Source organism: Magallana gigas, chromosome 8, assembly GCF_963853765.1.
Source record: "Magallana gigas chromosome 8, xbMagGiga1.1, whole genome shotgun sequence".
NCBI lineage: Eukaryota > Metazoa > Mollusca > Bivalvia > Ostreida > Ostreidae > Magallana > Magallana gigas.
The window spans coordinates 37134752-37154484 of record NC_088860.1 but is presented as its reverse complement, the minus strand read 5'-3'; the positions used below and the strand labels follow the sequence as shown (position 1 = coordinate 37154484).

The 19733-nt window shown below is 34.3% G+C and overlaps 2 protein-coding genes across 3 annotated transcripts; one reads left to right on the top strand and one right to left on the bottom strand.

Moving 5' to 3' along the window:
- The first annotated feature begins 24 nt into the window (after positions 1-24).
- Positions 25-4749, top strand: LOC105332696 (mitotic checkpoint protein BUB3). 2 transcript variants are annotated; one of them, XM_011435383.4, is made up of 7 exons: positions 25-169; positions 515-716; positions 978-1047; positions 1597-1748; positions 2258-2441; positions 2883-3102; positions 3961-4749. In XM_011435383.4, exons 2-7 carry the CDS (start codon positions 522-524, stop codon positions 4118-4120), a joined length of 981 nt encoding a protein of 326 aa, XP_011433685.1. In that variant the 5' UTR covers positions 25-169; positions 515-521; the 3' UTR covers positions 4121-4749. The 2 variants fall into 2 exon arrangements, with proteins under 2 accessions (XP_011433685.1, XP_065924376.1); XM_066068304.1 differs by having other exon boundaries at positions 167-184.
- Positions 4750-5286: 537 nt separating this feature from the next.
- Positions 5287-10903, bottom strand: LOC105332695 (sarcoplasmic calcium-binding protein). Its single transcript, XM_011435382.4, has 2 exons — positions 10747-10903; positions 5287-5991 (listed from the first exon to the last, which is right to left on the bottom strand). The coding sequence occupies exon 2, from the start codon at positions 5988-5990 to the stop codon at positions 5451-5453; it is 540 nt and encodes a 179-aa protein (XP_011433684.1). The 5' UTR covers position 5991; positions 10747-10903; the 3' UTR covers positions 5287-5450.
- Between the last annotated feature and the right edge of the window lie 8830 nt (positions 10904-19733).

Below are 19733 nucleotides of genomic sequence, written 5' to 3'. Positions count from 1 at the left end.
TATGATCCAATCTTTAAAAAAAATACATTGCGGGAATAAAATGTATTTGTTCCGGATTTTTACTATCTGACCGGAAAATGCTGGATTAAGTTTCTAGAATCTATTTCCTGTTTTTGTTTTTTGGCGGTGGAGAGCTACGCTATTTTGAAAAGCTAGAAAACAAACGAACGTAAGCGTAACATTGGTATCGGTTTGTCTTATTGATGTTTTAATGAGATTTATGAACTATGTATGTAAATGTATCACACATTATCGCAATGTACAGAACATAAAGACCAATGAAAAACATGAATACATTACACTCGCACTGCATGTGTGTTATGTTATAAATCGCTGTTCACACAGAGAATCAACCTTTTCCATATGTACTTTAAGTAAAAATACTCCTACAATTCATTAATGAAATTTTCAAAACGTGGTTTTCCTCTTGGTTGATATATAAAATCAGTCTAGAACAATAGAAGTGAAGAGATTTTATTCAGTCACATATTTTCCCAATTTTTTCCACATGTAGAATTATTATGGCAGAAACACCAAATGAATTCAAGTTAAAGAATGCCCCTGAAGATGGAATTTCTGCTGTCAAATTTGGAACAACCAATCAGTTTCTACTGGCCTCTTCTTGGGATCAGACGGTCAGATTGTACGATGTTATTTCCAACAACCTGAGGATTAAATATAGTCATTCAGAACCTGTGTTAGATTGTTGCTTTTATGTAAGTATTGGCAAGACTGGGTGGACTTTTAGAATTTAACTTTTTGAATAAATCAATGAATGGTTTCTCCTCTAATTACATGAAGCATGCTGTGATGAAATGAAACATGCAAATGATTTATATTATTGAAATAACGCTTTACGGCTTACATTATTTTCATTCATTCTCTCTCCTTTTTTCCAATTGTCGTTTGTAAAGTTGAATTGTTTATCTTTTAATGAATATGTGTTCTTTAATTATTTTTATCTTTTTTTTCACAAGGATGCAGTACATTCATACAGTGGAGGATTAGACTGTACACTCAAAATGTTTGACTTTAACACCAGCACAGGTACATTTAAATCAACAGACTTACACCTTTTTACACCATGAGAACCAGTCTTCTTTTAAATATAGAAATATTGTCAATGAGTACTTAATTCCATGATTCGATTGTTTGCATCAAATCATGTAAATATAAAATCAGGAATGACAACTTTTTATTGCAGTTTCATATAATTTTCAACCGTCTGAAAAATAAAATGGAAATTTTATTATCTGTAAGATGTGCTTCTCACGATTTTATGCAGATATTAATTCCTCACATTTGATTAGGAATCTACATGTACAGTATCATGTGTACAATATATTATACATATACTTAACAAAACCTTTGTTTACAACGTACATAATATATATTGTAAAATTGGACCAAGCAGCTTTATAAAGAGAAAAGTTATCAAACAAGTAAAAATTCAATGTCTACAATTTGATTAATTCTATCAAGTTTGCCTGAACTGCCCTGAAGTTCTGTGGTTCAAATATGATAACAACAAAAATTTGAAGAACTGAAATTGTAATAATAACATGGATTTTAATTTTAATGTCTGGTCTTTTACAGAACAGAATGTAGGTCAACATGATGACCCAATTCGTTGTGTCGAGTACTGCCCAGAGGTCAATGTCATCATCACAGGGAGCTGGGACTCCACAGTCAAACTGTGGGACCCCAGGGCGCCATGTGCTGCGGGGTCCTTCAGTCAGCCGGACAAGGTGTGTACAAAATCAGTGAAATTAGGATATGAATAGGAAATTATGTTGATAATATTTTTTTTAAACTTAAAGTGAAAAACTTCCATGTAGTTATTCCCCTTTCCAATATGGCAATAAAACTGATCAATTCAGCTTAGTAGACCTAATGCACTGCTGCCCAAGAAATTTGTCTATAACTTGTTATTGCCTTGTAAACATGAGTCAGGTGTGCACAATGTCTGAGTAAGGAGACAGGCTGTGTTCTGACACCATAAAACTCTCATATCATAATATCAGATATAGATGCTGATACCTGTAGACACTTCAGGTGTACACGATGTCTGAGTAAGGAGACAGGCTGTGTTAACCATAAAGCTCTCATCCCATAGTATCAGATACATGTATAGATGCTGATACCTGTAGACACTTCAGGTGTACACGATGTCTGAGTAAGGAGACAGGCTGTGTTCACCATAAAACTCTCATCCAATAGTATCATATATAGATTCTGGTATTTATATACACTGCAGGTGTACACGATGTCTGTGTGTGGGGACAGGCTGGTGGTGGGGACTGCCGGGCGGAGGATCCTGGTCTGGGACCTGAGGAACATGGGATACGTCCAACAGAGGAGGGAGTCCAGTCTCAAGTACCAGACACGCTGTATCCGATGCTTCCCCAACAAACAGGGATACGTACTCAGCTCCATTGAGGGTAAATAAAGTTATACATTTTCATTGGTTAGATGTACCTGTAAATGACAAGATGAATTTGATGTGTAAAATATGTATACGTGACTTTACTTCAGTTATTTTTAGGGACAACAATTCTATCTTATTTTAAATAAATGATTTTTATCCATTCAGTTATTTTTTTTAAAATTAATGTGATTAAAACCAAGCATATAACAACTTTTTATTTGGGATACCATTTATTCATGCAGAAAAGGGAGTTTATATTATGATGCTGTACATTGTACTTATCCCTTCTCCTACTGCTAAATATTGATTATTATATAAAAAATAATTTCAGGACTCTGAGGTGTTTCATGTGCTGTAACGGTACCTAGTTTGTCAAATTTCAATACCCGTGTAAAGAACTTAAAAACAGTGTAAATTTTAAAATATATAACAAGATTCTTGTAATTTTTTTTAGGAAGGGTAGCTGTAGAATATCTTGATCCAAGCCCAGAGGTACAGAAAAGGAAGTATGCATTCAAGTGTCATCGAATCAAAGAGAATGGTGTGGAGAAGATATATCCTGTGAATGCCATTGCCTTCCACACACATCACAACACGTTCGCCTCGGGGGGCTCCGATGGATTCGTCAACATCTGGGACGGGTTTAACAAGAAAAGATTGTGCCAGTTTCACAGGTATTTATGTTAAAACTGTTAAATTTTTATGAAATATGAAGCTTTTTTTTTTTTAAATAATTTTGTTCTGTTTAGTGTATTAGATAATAAAATATATTACACTTTCATGGAAATTTGGTGAACCTGAATGATGAATTAAGTGAGATCTAAATGATTATAGTATTTTACTATTTAAACAATTTTTTTTCCCTTAAATATTAAAACAACGTATTTTAGGATGTCAAAATATAGCAAAGGTTCATATATTACATGGCAAAAGGATTTGATATGATCAAGATATAATTAGTGCACAAAGCATTTATCTTTCACCATAGCTCGTGTCTGGTGTCATCAAAGCATTTAAAAAAGGGAACTTTTCCTTCACAAATGTGATTATCCTACATTGCGCAGTTAAACATAGCTTTAAAAAAATGTGTGCAGTCTATAACATTTAGTAAATTATAGTATAATTATATGTATTTTGCAAAGATACCAGTAACACTTGAAATTTATATCATCCCTCAATGTTGAAGAGAGTCAGAGTGTGACAATTTTAAATGCAAGATTAATTTATTACTACCTATGCATGAACAAAATGAAAAAGATTGTTTATTTCAAAAATGGAGTTTTGGAATCAATTTTTTAATTATTTTCTCCTTTCAATTACAATTTGAGAATTGATCAATACTCAAAAGTAAGAATTTCCCAATTTGGTAGAACATATATTAACTTGTACAGTATTTATTTCAAAACATTTACAATTCCTTTTTCAAGTCTTTATTTTGATAAATATGAATGTTATCTAGGTACTGGAATGCCTCATTCATCAATTATATATTCACAAGAAACTTTTGTTCAGAACTTTATCTGGTGTTGTAGGTATCCCGCTGGAATTGCGTCCCTTGCATTTAGTCCGGATGGTGCAGTACTAGCCATTGCTTCCTCCTACATGTATGAAAACGACGAGCCTATAGAACCAGTGGAAGATGTGATCTACATCAGAAACGTCAGCGATCAGGAAACCAAACCGAAATCGTGACACTTTGTTAACGATAATGATGAATTGTGTTCGGGTACACAAGATTTCCAGAAATACTGCCATCGTAGACCTACAGACCTCATTGTTGACCTTAGAGTCGTAACTTATGTTGTCCGTCAATGTCACGTTATATAGAAAATATGGTCCAACTTTTGTTCGATTTTGGGGGTTCGCTTTTTATTAAGAAAAACTGCTTTATTTTTACCATGAGGAATTTTTATTCTGTGTAAATAGCATAATTCAGTGACTCTTTAGGAATGGATTTTTACAGTTGTCCAACTTCTGCATCTTGAATTCACTGAATATTGGAAATGAATTATTACATTTATCTATAAGTGTGCTCCATGTGTACAGTACTTTTCTCTTTTAGATTAGATGTCATCCCTTTCATATTTATCTTTCATCATGAAGATGCAGTTTGACTTGATGATTGTGTTACGTAATTGCAAAGAATTGTTGTTTTTTTTTTCAATAGCTCCAGCATTGTATCGTAGGGATGTGTACTTGTTCTATATGACATCATCAGATTCAGTATGACTGACACACAGAGAATTCATTGATTGACAGGAACCAAATTATTAATAACTTGTACATAGAGGTTTCAATGTGGAATAAAATTGTGAATTGTTTTGCATTGTGTTGTTACCTCAAAAGATTGTTTTTGTGTTACTTGTTGATTCTTCTTAATCACTGTGTTTCATCTTTACAACATCAAGAAGAATTGTGTTCAGACTCAAGTGTGATATTTTAAAGCGTTGCTGAAATAAATCAAAGCATCAAAGATGTACTGTATCATCCCAAATAGGCAATTTACTTGCAAAGGAGGATATCTTTCCCAAGTAGTTCCCAGAAAGTGTTGCTGTTTGCATGATATGGAATTTTTTGAAGCATATTCAAATGTTTACTGCAGGCCTGTAGGAGGATTCCACAAATCTGAATTAATCCGTCTTCCAATGAAACATGTCCAAACCATATCATCATCTTAAATAATTCAAGGGTCTCCTCAAAACTGCATGGTGAGAAAGACAGCTGCAACAAGTGTGTCTAGTATTGAACAAAAGTCTTAGGATTTACCAATACAATTGTAAAAAATTTTCATTAATTTTAGGCCTCTAAGAAATCAGCTGTATTCACTATTAAACGATGTAATTTAATGATATCTGCCATATGTTTTTTAAAATAAATTTAATTACACAGAGGTAAATTTTTTGTTAAATGAAAAAATATGAATTAAATGGAAAAAAATAACATTATAAAAGACAACAGGTAATGGTACATCCACAAATATATAAGTATTTTTTTTTCTTAGAACACTGTCACGTGATTGGTTTCAGTTTCCAAAAGCCTCCTTAATCATATCCTGTTTGCTTTGATCATCGTCTGTAATGAACTGGACCCAAGCGTCCACTATCTGCTGTACCGTGGGCTGCCCGTAAGCGGCCGTGAACAGCTGGAAGGCCTTCGCTACCTGTCCGGCATCCTCCTGACCGAACACCTTGAACCCAAAGGCGAATTCCTGCTCCTGTATAGGACGGTCCATATTCTCCGTGACGAATTTGGCGATGTCGCCGAAACATCGCTCCATTTCTTGGCGGAAAGCCGCTTTGTCTTTTTGGTAGGCCTCTGCGAGGGATTCCACGAATTCGTCTTTCGTCATCGACACCCCGGGACCCTTACGGAAGATGTAGTCGTTCCACCATTTTGTGTTGTCGAACTCCGCTCCGTCTACGGACCCCTTATCTCCTATTAGTTTCCGAATTTCCTCGAACTTTTTGGCAGAAATCTGCATGTCTTCAGGTGTTATTTTGTTATCCTTATCAGCATCCAGAGATTTGAACCAAATTGCCCATTTTGTCTTTAGGTAATCCATTCTACAAGGGAAATGAACCAGACACGTTTTTGTTGTTAATATATAACATTTAACAAATTATTACTTTCATCTCGAAATAGCAACAAAAATTATCTGTCTACTTCGCTTGATACCATTTCACAGTGAATGAGGGACGGGTAATTTGATTTGTTTTCAATTTAATCTTTATGTCCCTTTGGAGTTATTTTAATCAAAATCATTTTAGCTCATTTGAGCCAATGACTCGGGTGAGCTTAGCTGTGTCGTCTGCCGGTGTCAATGTCGTAATTGACTATTCGTGGTCACCTACAGGATTTTTAATCCAGTTTAATCAAACCTTGACAGAAAGTATTTTTTGTTAAAAAAAACTAAACAAGCTTAATTACAAAAGACACCCTCTTCTTTTCCCAAGGAGAAAGTTTAGATACTAGTATAGTGGGTGATAAAAACTTTTAAGAAACAATTGAAAAATATGTATCTTGTTATAATATTGGCTACCTGTAAATTGGTGCGAAAAAAAAATTGAAACGAAACCAATCCAAACGAAACGAACCCCCAAAAAATCGAAACGAAAGGAAACAGACGAAACAGAAAATATTTTAAACAAAACTGAAGCATATGGGCTCCCCAGCTAATTTATAAATGACGAACGATATCTATTTATATATGTCTATCCTCTATACTATAAAACCAACTATAGTACATGTATAGAGGGTAGACACAGCCAATATAAATAGATATAAATCGTCATTTACAAAATTAGCTGGGGAGCGCCTATATGAACTGCAGAGAACTTTAATAATTACTAGTAATTCAATTACGACTACATAAAAGTGACTACTAATTCATTGAAGTAAAATTTTAAACAATAAATAACAACCTGAATTTTTAAGATTGCCGGTGTAAATACTTAAGCGGTACTTATAAAAATTATATTATAATGTTTTTCACTGATGTATTCATATTAATATAGAAACTGCCAGACAGAAACTTTTTGTTACTTAGGATTTGTTTCGTTTCGATTTTTGGTTTCGTTTCGTTTTTATTTTTGGCTTCGTTTCGATTGGTTCGGTTTCGTTTTGTTTCGCACTTTACAGGTACCCTGTATTATCAGAATTGTATTACATACAATTACATTACATTACATAATATGAAGCATCATGATGTGGTAAATTTAAGGTTTGTTTAAACCATGTGCGCATGGGTTTACGGAGGAGAACTAAAGGGGAATATCAAAGTTCATTTTATTACTAAACTAAACATAAAAAGTCCTTTACTGGAAGATGAAGGCAATACTTTCAATAAAATGCAATAAAATGAGATATGAATGTCCGTTCTTCTAGTTTACGAATTGCCATACGGCATAATTAAAGGGGCATGGTCACGATTTTGATCAAAAATTCTTCTTCCGATTTTAATGTTTACAATGCTTTTGTAAGGCATTTTTAATACGCAACCAAAATTTTAGTGTCATTTGTTAAATTATAAGCGAGTTATAGAGTTTACAATTCTTTGCTATATAAACAAAGTCTTTGTTTATATTTTGAATGTTGAAGTGGAAATTCTAATTATAGAACTAAAATGAATGTGTTAAATGTCAGAAGCTGTTTATTTATGCTAAAAACGAATAAGAGGATATATACAAACAGCATGAAAAAGATATTTTAGAGGTATATTGATCCTACGTAAACAAAAACAGGGCGCGAGGCTTGTTTACATGACAAAGAATTGTGAGTCCTGTATCTTGCTTATAGCTCTACGACTGACTCTCAAATTTTATTTAATCATTAGAAATGCATTCCTAAAGCATTGCAATGAATAAAAACAGAAAAACAGAATTTGACCAAAATCGTGACCATGCACCTTTAAAGGCTAAAGTTACAATGTAATTTCTTGAGTTAAAGTTTAAAAAGTGTTACTGGTCATACCGGAATTTAAAAGTAAGCCAGGTAAAAACAAATAAGAAATAAATGACAAAACAGAAAAAAAAACCGAAATGACAATAAAAAATATGGAGAAGGTGGATACGACTGGGTTTTTCTCCTCCATGTCACGGATTGAAGGATTATGAAGGGCATTCCACCCCCCCCCCCACCCCCTTCCCCCACACTCACGGCAAACCAAGTTACCAACACATGAGAAACTTTATATTAAGCTCGATTCCAGAATGTATATGTCTGCAGAATGAAATGTTTCTGAAACTATAGTTAGTGAAGCAGTTCTTGAAGTTTACTTCAGATATTAAATGATTCAAACAAGCGTTAAGGAGAAAATAATTAAATAAAACATCTACGTAATAAGGAATTACGACCAGTTCTTAGCTTGCCTCTTTAGTTAACGCTCAAGCATTCCTTAGTATGCACTTCTTCGGAACATACGTTTCCACTCACTTATATCAAAGGCCACATTTTTGTATTCAGTTGAGAGAGTTTGGGAGAGTTTGGGAATTATTTTTACTTTCATTTTTTATATGCCAAAACATGGTACAACGCTGTATGAAATATACGTTGCACATGAAATAACATGATAATAGCCAGATAAATTGTAAAAAATACTGTAGTTTGCAAGATAGCAGAGAGTCAGTTTTTTCCATTAGATGTGTTACATAACATTTTATTCATTATGCCGTTTATTTTCATGAACCAATATTGTCGCAGACAGGAATCAAACCCATGGCCTTCCACACAAGGATGTAGGCGGTGTGAAGGGAACGGGATGTAAAGAAATTGACATTAAAAGGTGTACTTTACCGAATAATGAATAGAGGAGTGTGTGCATGTGTCGAAATAAACTATGTGTCATGTGGTATTCGTCGTGACGCTTTTAAATAACTTTTTGAAGTGGTATAGTTTTATTTTCACTCACTAGTTAAACGCTGACTTGAACATGAATGCAAGCATTGGCTTTAGTAGGTACTTCGTCAATAGTTGTCACTTAAAATTTACATTAGTATTGTATGTAAAACGACCGCAAGTGAAAAAAAACACTCATCGTCGCAAATCACGGTTTTGAGTCCAAAATGATTGAGTCACACGTGGGTTACCGACGATGAAAAAAATTACCATCTATAGCCTTAGATTCCTAGGTAAAGAAAAAAACCCCGGATATGTACGCATTCGTGCGCGGATCTTGGGGGGGGGGGCTTTGGAAAATTTCAAATTTATTAAATTCACATAGTAAAATTCTCAAAATAGGCCTCGGACCCACTGGAAAAACAAAATTATCCATCGGACCCGCCCCCCTGGAAAAAATTCTGGATCCGCGCTTGCTTTCAATACTCAAAGTCCACGCGCGGATGTAGAATTCTTTCCCAGCTAGGAAAGGTCCGAGGGTTAATTTTGTTTTCCGGGGGATGTGTGGGTGAGGTCCTTTGCTGCATTCTGTTTTTATCGTTAACCTTTTTATGAGAACATAATTAGTTTTAATTAATTTTCCCAACAGGGCATCGATCCTGACCCCTCTCCCTTTCTCCTTTTTAGATCCGCGCATGGACCTACATGTACATCATTCTCAAAAATTCCCGAGAACAATTGGAGCGTACGATACGCTCTAGTGCAAGGTGTTGGCACTATGGAAACCCTCATTAGCACCAGTTAAATGTTGTAAGATTTTAAATTAAGTTTGGCTATGGAGAACAGCGGATGTTATGACTGTGATAATAATATTGCACACATGGTGAAACAACAACAGTAGTCTTTTATAAAACACAAGCACTTGCTACACAAAATGTGTACATGTGACTTGAAAATGTAACATGAATGAAAACTAGCCTAGGATATTTGAAGTTTTTAATAAAAGAAATTAGCAGGCTGAGCGAGAAAAAAAGTACAGTGTATTTGTTTTAAACAGGTTTTCCGAACAACCTATTAACTGAAGCAGATTTTGTGAATTGCAGTTGCCGACTTCTTGACCTTTGTTATAATATGATTAAAGATAATAACGTGTGTGCACCTCCATTTGATGGAGAATAATGACTGACTTCCTTCTGTTAATCAATACAGACGGGGCTCCTAATGGAAATATTAGCTAGGCCACTGTACGGCCGTACAAGTTAAGCCTTTATACAGCCAAGATATGACGTTCATAACTATATTCTTTATCATTATAATGCACGTATGTAGTAATTTGTTTTCATTTCCTATTGACATCGGGTGACACAAAGGTTTGTTGTTTGTTCATATAATCTTTCTTTCACGGAGAGAGAGAGAGAGAGAGAGAGAGAGAGAGAGAGAGAGAGAGAGAGAGAGAGAGAGAGAATTAGAGAATTGTGAAAACATGAAAAATTACGTTTATGTCAATTCAGCATTCCATCGTACGCGCATTATCTAGTTATAGATATGTCTTTAAATGACCTGATCAAATGAGAGAGAGAGAGGGAGAGAGAGAGAGAGAGAGAGAGAGAGAGAGAGAGAGAGAGAGAGAGAGCGTTTATGTCTATTCAGCATCGCATGCCTCATATTTAATCCACACTCGAACCCCCTACGAATGCAGTTTGTAAATTAAGACACCACAATTAATCTTCATTGCAAGTCTTTGCATTTTTTATTACGCTATATTTAAATGGGACGTGACCCTTTTTTTTGGTCTTACGATACGCTCTTTTTAAATACTAAACCGGAATTTAGAATATAAGGTATGTGGCATTTACCACAAACCGCAAACTGCGCAATTAAATTAATGTAGATCGTTATCATTAAATATGCACCCCCCAAAAAACAAAAACAAAAAAACAAACAAGAAAATAAATAAAAAATCACAAGATCTGCATGCAACTAACCTTAGTGCTTAATATCAGAATCTATGTTCCGGGATCACTCTCAGCTACTGAAAAGCATCGGCACACAACACGCGGTTAAATACAACTAGGCTAAGCCAGCACGTCAGCACGCCATCCACAATGATTAAATCAAAGAACCGAAAGTAAACGGAATGGAAATGGATTTTAAGTTAAAGTTATTTGAGGCAGTTATAATTGGTCACATGGTGATAAATGGTGAAATAAATATCAAAACATAAATAATGAATTTATTTGCACATAAAGATTAACGCCTAAATAACATTTATTTAATAAAGAAAACAACATATGTACAATGTAATGTAAAACCAAGGGTTCAGCCCCCCCCCCCCCACTTTTTCTCGAAGGAAAGATTATTGTACCTTTTACCTTGAGAAGTTGGATTCAGAGGCACAGTAGCCCCCCCCCCCCTACGAATTAGGAATTTCATGATTTGGGGGAAAAAATTATTGGTAGGGAAGATTGTTTTTTTGGAAGTATAGCTATCTCCCCCCCCCCCCCCCACACACACACACACAGATTAGGATTTCCGTGATTTTGGGAATAAGTTTTTTTTTCAACATTTCTTAGGATTAGTCTAGCCCCCCCCTTTCAATTTGCTTCCGACGCCAGTGCTAAACATGACAGTTGCTTGCACTATTCCCCCCCCCCCCCCCTTTTTTTTTTTTTTTTTTTTTTTTTTTTTTTATAAATTACGCAATCTTTTTTCTCTCAGACCTGCGAACATTAATTCATCGTAACGTAAATCTGCACGTGAGGAGCATTTGTGAAAGTGTCTTTTGAGTGCAATATGTATAATGTAATAGTGGGTTTTCCCCATCATTTCAGTTTCCTTTGTCTTCACAGGGCATGCTCCAAGTGAGTATTAGAACCATTTTAACAAGGCCTTGGACTTTCAGTAGGATGTAACTATCTATTTCTTGCGTCAAACAAGTTAAAATGACGCTGGTTTCAAGCGAAATTTACATCGATTGGGTAGCATTAGCTCAAAAGCCAGACAAATCTTGTTGATTTCAAAGAGCCACGACTGAGTGGCCTACAAAGCAATAGACAGCTAGCCTACGTCACATTGATGTTTGACACAACTAACCAAAGTCCAAGCTCTTATTAAAATTGTTCTAAAGAGTTCGCTTCATGTTTATAGCAGCTAAGCCCAACTAATTCTACAACGGCTTGTATAATTCCCATGCACCCTAGTAATTGAATTTACAAATTAGTACAAACAAATTAGAACAAACAAATTAGTACAAACAATTCGGTCCTATGAATGCAGTATCGATACTTGTTGAATGATTCTATTTTTAGATGTTGTAGTTTCAATCTACATTTAAGTACTACAAGTGCTAACCTCTGGACAGTCGATCTGTGCAAACTAAAAAGCAGTTATAATTGTTAAAAAGAGCTGCCACCTGATTTAATGCACAAACTTTTTTTTAGAATTCATTTTATAAAATGTTATAATATATATTGTGATAGAGACAGAAATAAAGACGTAACTGTATTGATTGATTGGTTGATTGATTGGTTGGTTGATTGATTGATTGATTTTAAATAAGCATTAGGTACTCTCCTTCGTTCCAAAGCGAATTTCAATATACAGCAATGATTTCAATAACTCGAAAGAAAGTGTCTATATCATGTGTCACATTGTAAATTTAATGAAAATCTCAATTTCCAATGTAAACTTTCTTATCGTAAGAAAGAGAGGAAATATTCACAACTTCTGTTTTTGATTAGGCCATTCATCGAAATACAATACTTCAGCCTTATTTCTGCATGTGTTCGTTTTAATTTTACGCTAAAGTCAGGTCGTGGCACATGTTAAAACATCCATAGAATATGTTTTCTTGTATAACTGAAGACTTTCACAAAGATAGAAAGTTTCGATTAAGCAGTTGCTTAGAAATTTGATATTTGAGTTCGTCGAAATAACACAACTTCAACCACATTTGCATGTCTCGGCTTCATGTGATGTCATTGATAAACGAGATTGTCCCAGTAATTCGCTCAGCACTCAAGACCTTTGCGCCTTATCATCTTCAACTTATAGCTTGCTTATCTCTTCGAAAATCTAGAATCATTTTAAATTACCGGCGTTTTCATGTTTCAATTCATTATATACATACCCAACTTGCTAATTAAATAAATGATTCCTGGATAAGAAATTGCTTTTTATTATCACATAAAACATCCTTAACGTACCGAGTTGAATTCATGAGCATCTTGAATTATTTGTAGACATTTTCGTGAGTCAATTTACTTGAACGTATATCGGCTTAAAAATATACACCCAAGAAATTCTCCGTGTTCATTGTTCCAATCATAGGAGAAAAAATTACAAAAAATTTACCCCCCCCCCCCACAAAAAAAACAACCCACAAAACAAAACAAACAAAAAACAAACAAAAAAACCATCCAAACAAAACAAAACATGAACACCCCCACGGAGTTATGCAACTCTAAGCGTGTATGTATACATGTATGACTGGTGTGTGGACTTTTGCTGCGAGTGGGCCCCCGCTTCGGGTCCGAGCGCGGCGAGTGTGCATTTCATTCGGGAGCCTGTGATTTGTCCGGTTGCGCAGCAATTTCAATAGTTTTACAATTTAACACCCCCTTTAAAAAAATAACGAAGATTAAAACATATATGATCAATTAAAAAATTAAATGAAGTAATATTAATATTTGATCAATTATAAAATTAAACGAAGTAATATTAACATTTTTTATCACTTGTGATAAAATTTTCATGTTCAATGAAAAGTCCATCTTCAATAAGTACTTCCCTAACTTTGATTTTCTTACAATTTACCCATGATAAAATCTGGGATTAAAGGTCGACTCGATGCTACCAATGCAGCTGTTATGTCGTCTGTCTTGATTGTCGGTACATGTGCATTTATAAATTAATTAAAAGCATTTTCGACTGTTATAACGGTAATATTTATAAAGGTGATACATACACACCAGCACCTCAATCAAATCAATTCACAAAACCGACAAATCCAATTACAAAAGATTATCCCTCCGAGTAATAAGAGAAGCACAAAACCCTGTATGAAACAAACTCTAACCCCTTTACTATGCGCACAATTTAATCCATCTTGACGCGGCATTTTTGTTTGTGTAATATGTGTTACAAATTGGTGAAAATGGTATAAATGGAGTATCTCTCTCAGTTGAAGATAATAATAACGAGACAATTTATACGATGGACTCGGCATACACTAAAACCTGGCCTGGTCCCATTGGCCTGGCCTGGCCTCAAAGTGGCCTCACTTTTGGCCTCAAAATTGGCCTGGCCCCAAATTTTGGCCTGGTCTCAAAAATTGGCCTGGCCTCCAATTTGGGCTCTTCAAAAATTTTTGGCCTCAAATTAATTTTTATATTTTCTTCACATATTTGATGATTTTATTGAGTCTTTATTGATTTATTTTCAATGCACATCAAACATCCCACTTTGTGGCTTTAGTGTCTCATAGTGATAGTCTATTTAAAATAATAGTTACAATTGATAATATAGTACTAACAATGCATAATTATGACTAAAGGTATGTCGAGTAATCCCTTCTAATAGATTTTTTTCAGTCTGATTTAAATTCTTAAGAACTTAAGAATGTGATTTTGCCTGCCGTTGTATAACCATGACATTATTTTGTATATATGTAGATTAAATTGCTCTCAGGATCGGACAATAGCTATGTAACTTTTCTTTTACCAACGACTTGTTTGAGAAAAAATAATTGAAGCCAATACTTGTTCTAACCAACATCAAAGGTCACAAAATGTTTTGTTTTGTTCAAATTCTGAAAATGACAATTCCAAAAGGAGAAAAATTGTTTCCTAAATATACAAGCAACACATGCATGAATCTATTCTAATCAGGAGGTGATGATTAATGACCATCACTGAGTCAAGTTATCGGAAGATGCAATGCTGCAGTTGTTCACAAATGCCATTAATTAAATTAGACCGCGTGAAATGTTAAATGACAGGATAGGCAATAAATCTGACCCCTATGCAGCAAATTAGCGACAGAAAAGATGAATATCGAATTTCTGCTGGGGAGAGAAATTGGACTTGATTGGTATTGACAGGTAATGTAAACAAACTGCATGCAAATTTTAAAGTGCACTAGACAGTGATAACAATTTAATGCCATGTACCAGTTTACAAATATGTTGGATATCGATCAGGTCAGTCTCTTAAAATGATGTTTATCTTTTAAATGGGAGATGGGGGGGGGGGGGGCTCTCAGTTTTAAAGTTAATCGCTTTGGTATTGGCATAATCTATTCCTTAACAATAGTAAGATCAGTGCTGTACATGCATGTCATAGGTAATTTTTGTGTGTTTAGACATGGATAAAACTAATTAAACTTGAACAATTGGTCACTTGTCATATATATTTTTTCATATATTTATTCCTTAAACATTAAAAAAAAGAGCATTGAATTTTTAATTTCTAAAAGAAATCAATAAAAATTCAAACTAAATGTAAGAAAATAAAAAAAATAAATTTTAAATTTGAGGCCAAAAATTTTTGAAGAGGCCAATTTATGGGCCAGGCCAAAATTTGGGGCCAGGCCAATTTTGAGGCCAAAAGTGAGGCCAGGCAAACTTTGAGGCCAGGCCAGGCCAGGTTTTAGAGTATACCGATGGATTCCGTGCTGACTGAGATATCCAACTGTCACCCTATCCTTTGTGAATGTGTATGTCAGTAATCTCAAAGATCTACACATTTTAAGTCAATGTTTTTCAGTAAAAAAAATCCAGAAAGAATACTATAGTTGTGTTATAACTAGGGCAAATTTTTGAAACCCAGTCTCTAGCTGTTTACAATCTGATCTTTCGGGGGTTTCATTGATTTGCTAGTCATTCCGTACAAGAAATTGATCGGACCAACATGTTGGCCATGTTGCAGGTGGTTGATTTGGTACCCTAGATTACATTTGGTCCTCTAGATTACATTTGGTTTCAAAATCACATTGGTATACTAAATCAAATATTCACATCAAAGCAGACTTGGATGATCATGCTGTTCACTATAAATTAATGTTTCTTATGAAGTGACTGGTGACCATAATGCCATATTTGTTTGCTAAAAATAAATATGATTTGTTTTAAGCATTCACGCGTTTTCTTATTATTATGGTAAAGAATGAATGTCAAGTTAAAAGAAGAATAAAATATGAATAAAGCTTTAATCGAACACAAGAAAACTAAATACTTTAGAGTAGGCGAAAGTAAAACACACAAGAAGAAACTGAATGCGAACAGTTGGTCAATGAGAATTTTAAGCACGGCGTCGAACCTGAGAGAGTGACAAACGATTTGAGACGCTATATTGTTCCAATATTGTTTTTTGGTTTTGCTTTATAAGTGATTGCTTTTAATTTTAATTGCTTTATTCAGTCCCTTGAAGTCTTCTTGAAGTTTTACTTGTCAATCTTAGCGTTATACTATTTTTTAACGTCAATCACGCGACAACACTCTGAACGGCTTAGCTGAACATCAATTAGTATTTTCCATAACTCTACATGTTGTCAAATAGAAAAAAAGTGAAATGCCCTCCATTTTCCAATAACCCTAACTTGCCACTATATATATACTCAATTCATGGTTATAAGATAGAGACAAAATCCAGATGGCACGCAGAGAACGTTAATGAATTAGACTCCAACAGTTTTACACGATCTATGTCAAATTACCGGGTTTGTGTAAAGAGGAAAAAAAAAATTTTCAAAGAACTTGAAAAACGAGAGATATACAATTTGATTGTTATAAACAGTTACAGCTGTTAAGAAATAAACTAGCTTGCTAGAAGTCATTCAATTTGAAACGAAACAGACACAGAGAGGGAAATTTCAAGTCTGATTTTTGCAAGACTTGAATCTATATAAATAAAATAGATGCAGTGTTCTTTGCAACTACAAAATGAAAGCAGGAGAATTTACGTTAACTTCGGACAAAATGATTTTAAGCATTATATCGAATTTCCGAGTCTATTATAATCTAAATATTCTGTTCATGCTAGCAGAATATTTCCATGAATGGTGTCAGGTGCTTTTACTCAAGATGACAATGAAAGTCAATGAATTAACTATCAAGTGAGATCACAACTTTATAACATTGAAAAAAAAAACCCAACTGATTATGCAACTTGCAGTATTACGGCATAATGGTAATTCACGTTAGTCATCAACAATTTTCTGCTTGTACAAATTCGTGACCTAAATCAACACTCTAGGGCGGATATCACTCTAGAATTCATATTTGACCGCATTTTTACAGACTTATTATGTTGTACATTGATTTTTTGATGCAGTTCATCTATGCCTTGCTATTTGATACTTAGAGTCGCTTTTTGTACGAGCACCGACCGCCAGTCTGACCAACCCAGTGTAAATGTAGTGCAATGAATTTGATACCGAATCCTTATTTTGGTTTTAAATTTTTAATGTGAATCAACTTGTTATCACTTGACTCGCACTGAATATCAATAATAAATGAATAAGCGTGTCAAGACACTCTATGTTGTATAGATCGTACATTTTTGTTCAAGATAAAAGTGCACATAAAATTGTACAGCGTGACGATATTTTGAAACTTAATAATATTCTCATTGGAAATTGAGGCAGTAATTTTTGTTCTTCTGTTAACATTTTTAAGATTGTAAATTTGACTTTTCTGCGTGGCAGTATGATATATATCTTGCCAAAAACGCAGTTTTGAGAGAGAGAGAGAGAGAGAGAGAGAGAGAGAGAGAGAGAGATATCTTTCTTGTACATTTTCATTTTTATTTATTATCCTTTTTTGTCCGTCATTCCCGTTGGCAATGCAAAGGGCAAACACCTGTACAATTTTTCGTTATAATGTAGCAGGAAACACAAATGGGAAACAAATGTCACAAAGCACTGCTAGGGATCTTTTCCTCTTAGAAATGTGCAGATTCCCCGTGGCCTGACCATGTAAATGGGTACTGTAATCAATAGACAGAGTTCTTCAGAGAGAACACTCGACCATGTGACATTGAGATTCCAGATCGTCTGATAATATTATATCACATTCCCTTTGGGACGTACTGCTAGAGTTTGTTTTTTACTATTGACATTTTCTGGGTAAACGGTCCCATATTGGTTTTAATGGACTCCTGGAGTCCTGGGTTTTTTATTCTGTTGATGGTTGATGGTCGATTATTGGCTGACTCATGCACTTTTTTTTCGTTACGTCTGTCATAAAGGAGACAGGACAGCAAATCGCGAATAAAGAAAAATAAAAATCTATGATTAGATAAACTGATTTTAAAGTCTTTAAAAAAGTATGCCCTCTAGAATGTTTCATACGGGTAGGAAGTTTATCGTCAGCGGCCGGGTTGAATGCGATCTTTTTTTTTTTTAATCTTCACGGATTTGCTCCATACCTTTATCGCTAGGATTAGGATTTTGAAGATTTTGGAAAACAGCCTTTGTTTATTTTTTTGCTTGTTAAGATTTTTTGGATAAGTCTGCCCCCCCTCCCCCCCCCCCCCCCCCCACTTTCAAAATCGATGCTACGTGCCTGTATAGGAAGTAAGTAAAAGGTCGTAAATTTTTATCATTGTCGATCAGAAGGTTCCACAAAAAATAACAGCTAATTTTAATTTTTTTTTTATTTATTAAGTGAAATATACCATGATAAGTACAACTTCTTGGAAGTCTGAGGTCTGTCTGTGCCCCCAATGCAGCTAGTTTGTTTGCATCGTATGAAAAGCCGTTGAAGTATTTATTGTAATTTATTGATATCACTTATTCGAATCATTGATATCATCTATTCACATGGGTAATATCACCTATCTAATCAAAAAGGTGATATCAATTATTCGAATTAGTGATATTACCTACACTTTTGAACTGATTGGTGATATCAACTATTCAAATATTTGATATCACTTACATGTATTTGCATTTATAATTACATTTATTTAATTTATGAATGATCCTTCCGTTTGAACATTAACTTAAAAAAATATAGCGACCGCTGAGGCAAAGCATAACATTTTAATTACAATAAAACATTCAAAGAACATTTTCGTCATCTCTGCTGTGCTTCGGTAGTTCGATATTGATTGCCAAATAATGTTACAAAAATTACCACATGGATTGCGATCGCTGAATTTTAATATATTTACATTCAGACGGACGGTATATTTTCACGTAAGCTAGCATTTGAAATCTTTTATGCGGCGTACGAGCAAAAGTGAATGTCATCACACGTTTTGAATAGATTAAACAATGTACGAAAAAATGAAATTTACATAATCACTTTGATATGTACTCTTAAAAATAACCGTTAATAACATCTTTTCGTTCTCAAAAAAAGAGTTTTCTCTGCAAAGTTTCTGGGACTATATTTTTTGCCACGAAAGCGTACCAAATAATATTCTATTGCTGATACAAAATATTACATGCTTATAAGTATTGAGTGCTTATTTTAGGTTATATTGTCGGTCCTGTACATGCAACACACCAGGCAGTGAAGAAAAATCATCGTAACGCGCGTCATGCTAAAAAACGACCCTCTTGACACGGTAAATTATAGTGCTATGTACAATGTAATTCTAGTAATTCATACATCAAATTTGACCTTGCAGCCATCATTAGCTTTCCGCTTCCGACTTGCGTAACAGATAAAATGAAACAAATTTGAATAATAGCGTGTGTCCGTGTGTTATTGATTTTAACATTTTAAAAAATAAATTGAAGAAAAACACAATAAATTTGAAGAAAATACTACAATTATACTACAAATATACAGTTCTGGTGTTTAGATGATAGATATTAATAGAAGACAACTCATCAATAATGGGAGTATTTTTCAGATATAGTTTATTAAGGTAAAATCATCAATTAAAGGAAGTGGTATAACCTATTGAAATTGAAAAGGTGATATCACATATTCTAATTGGTGATATCACTCATTCGAATAGTT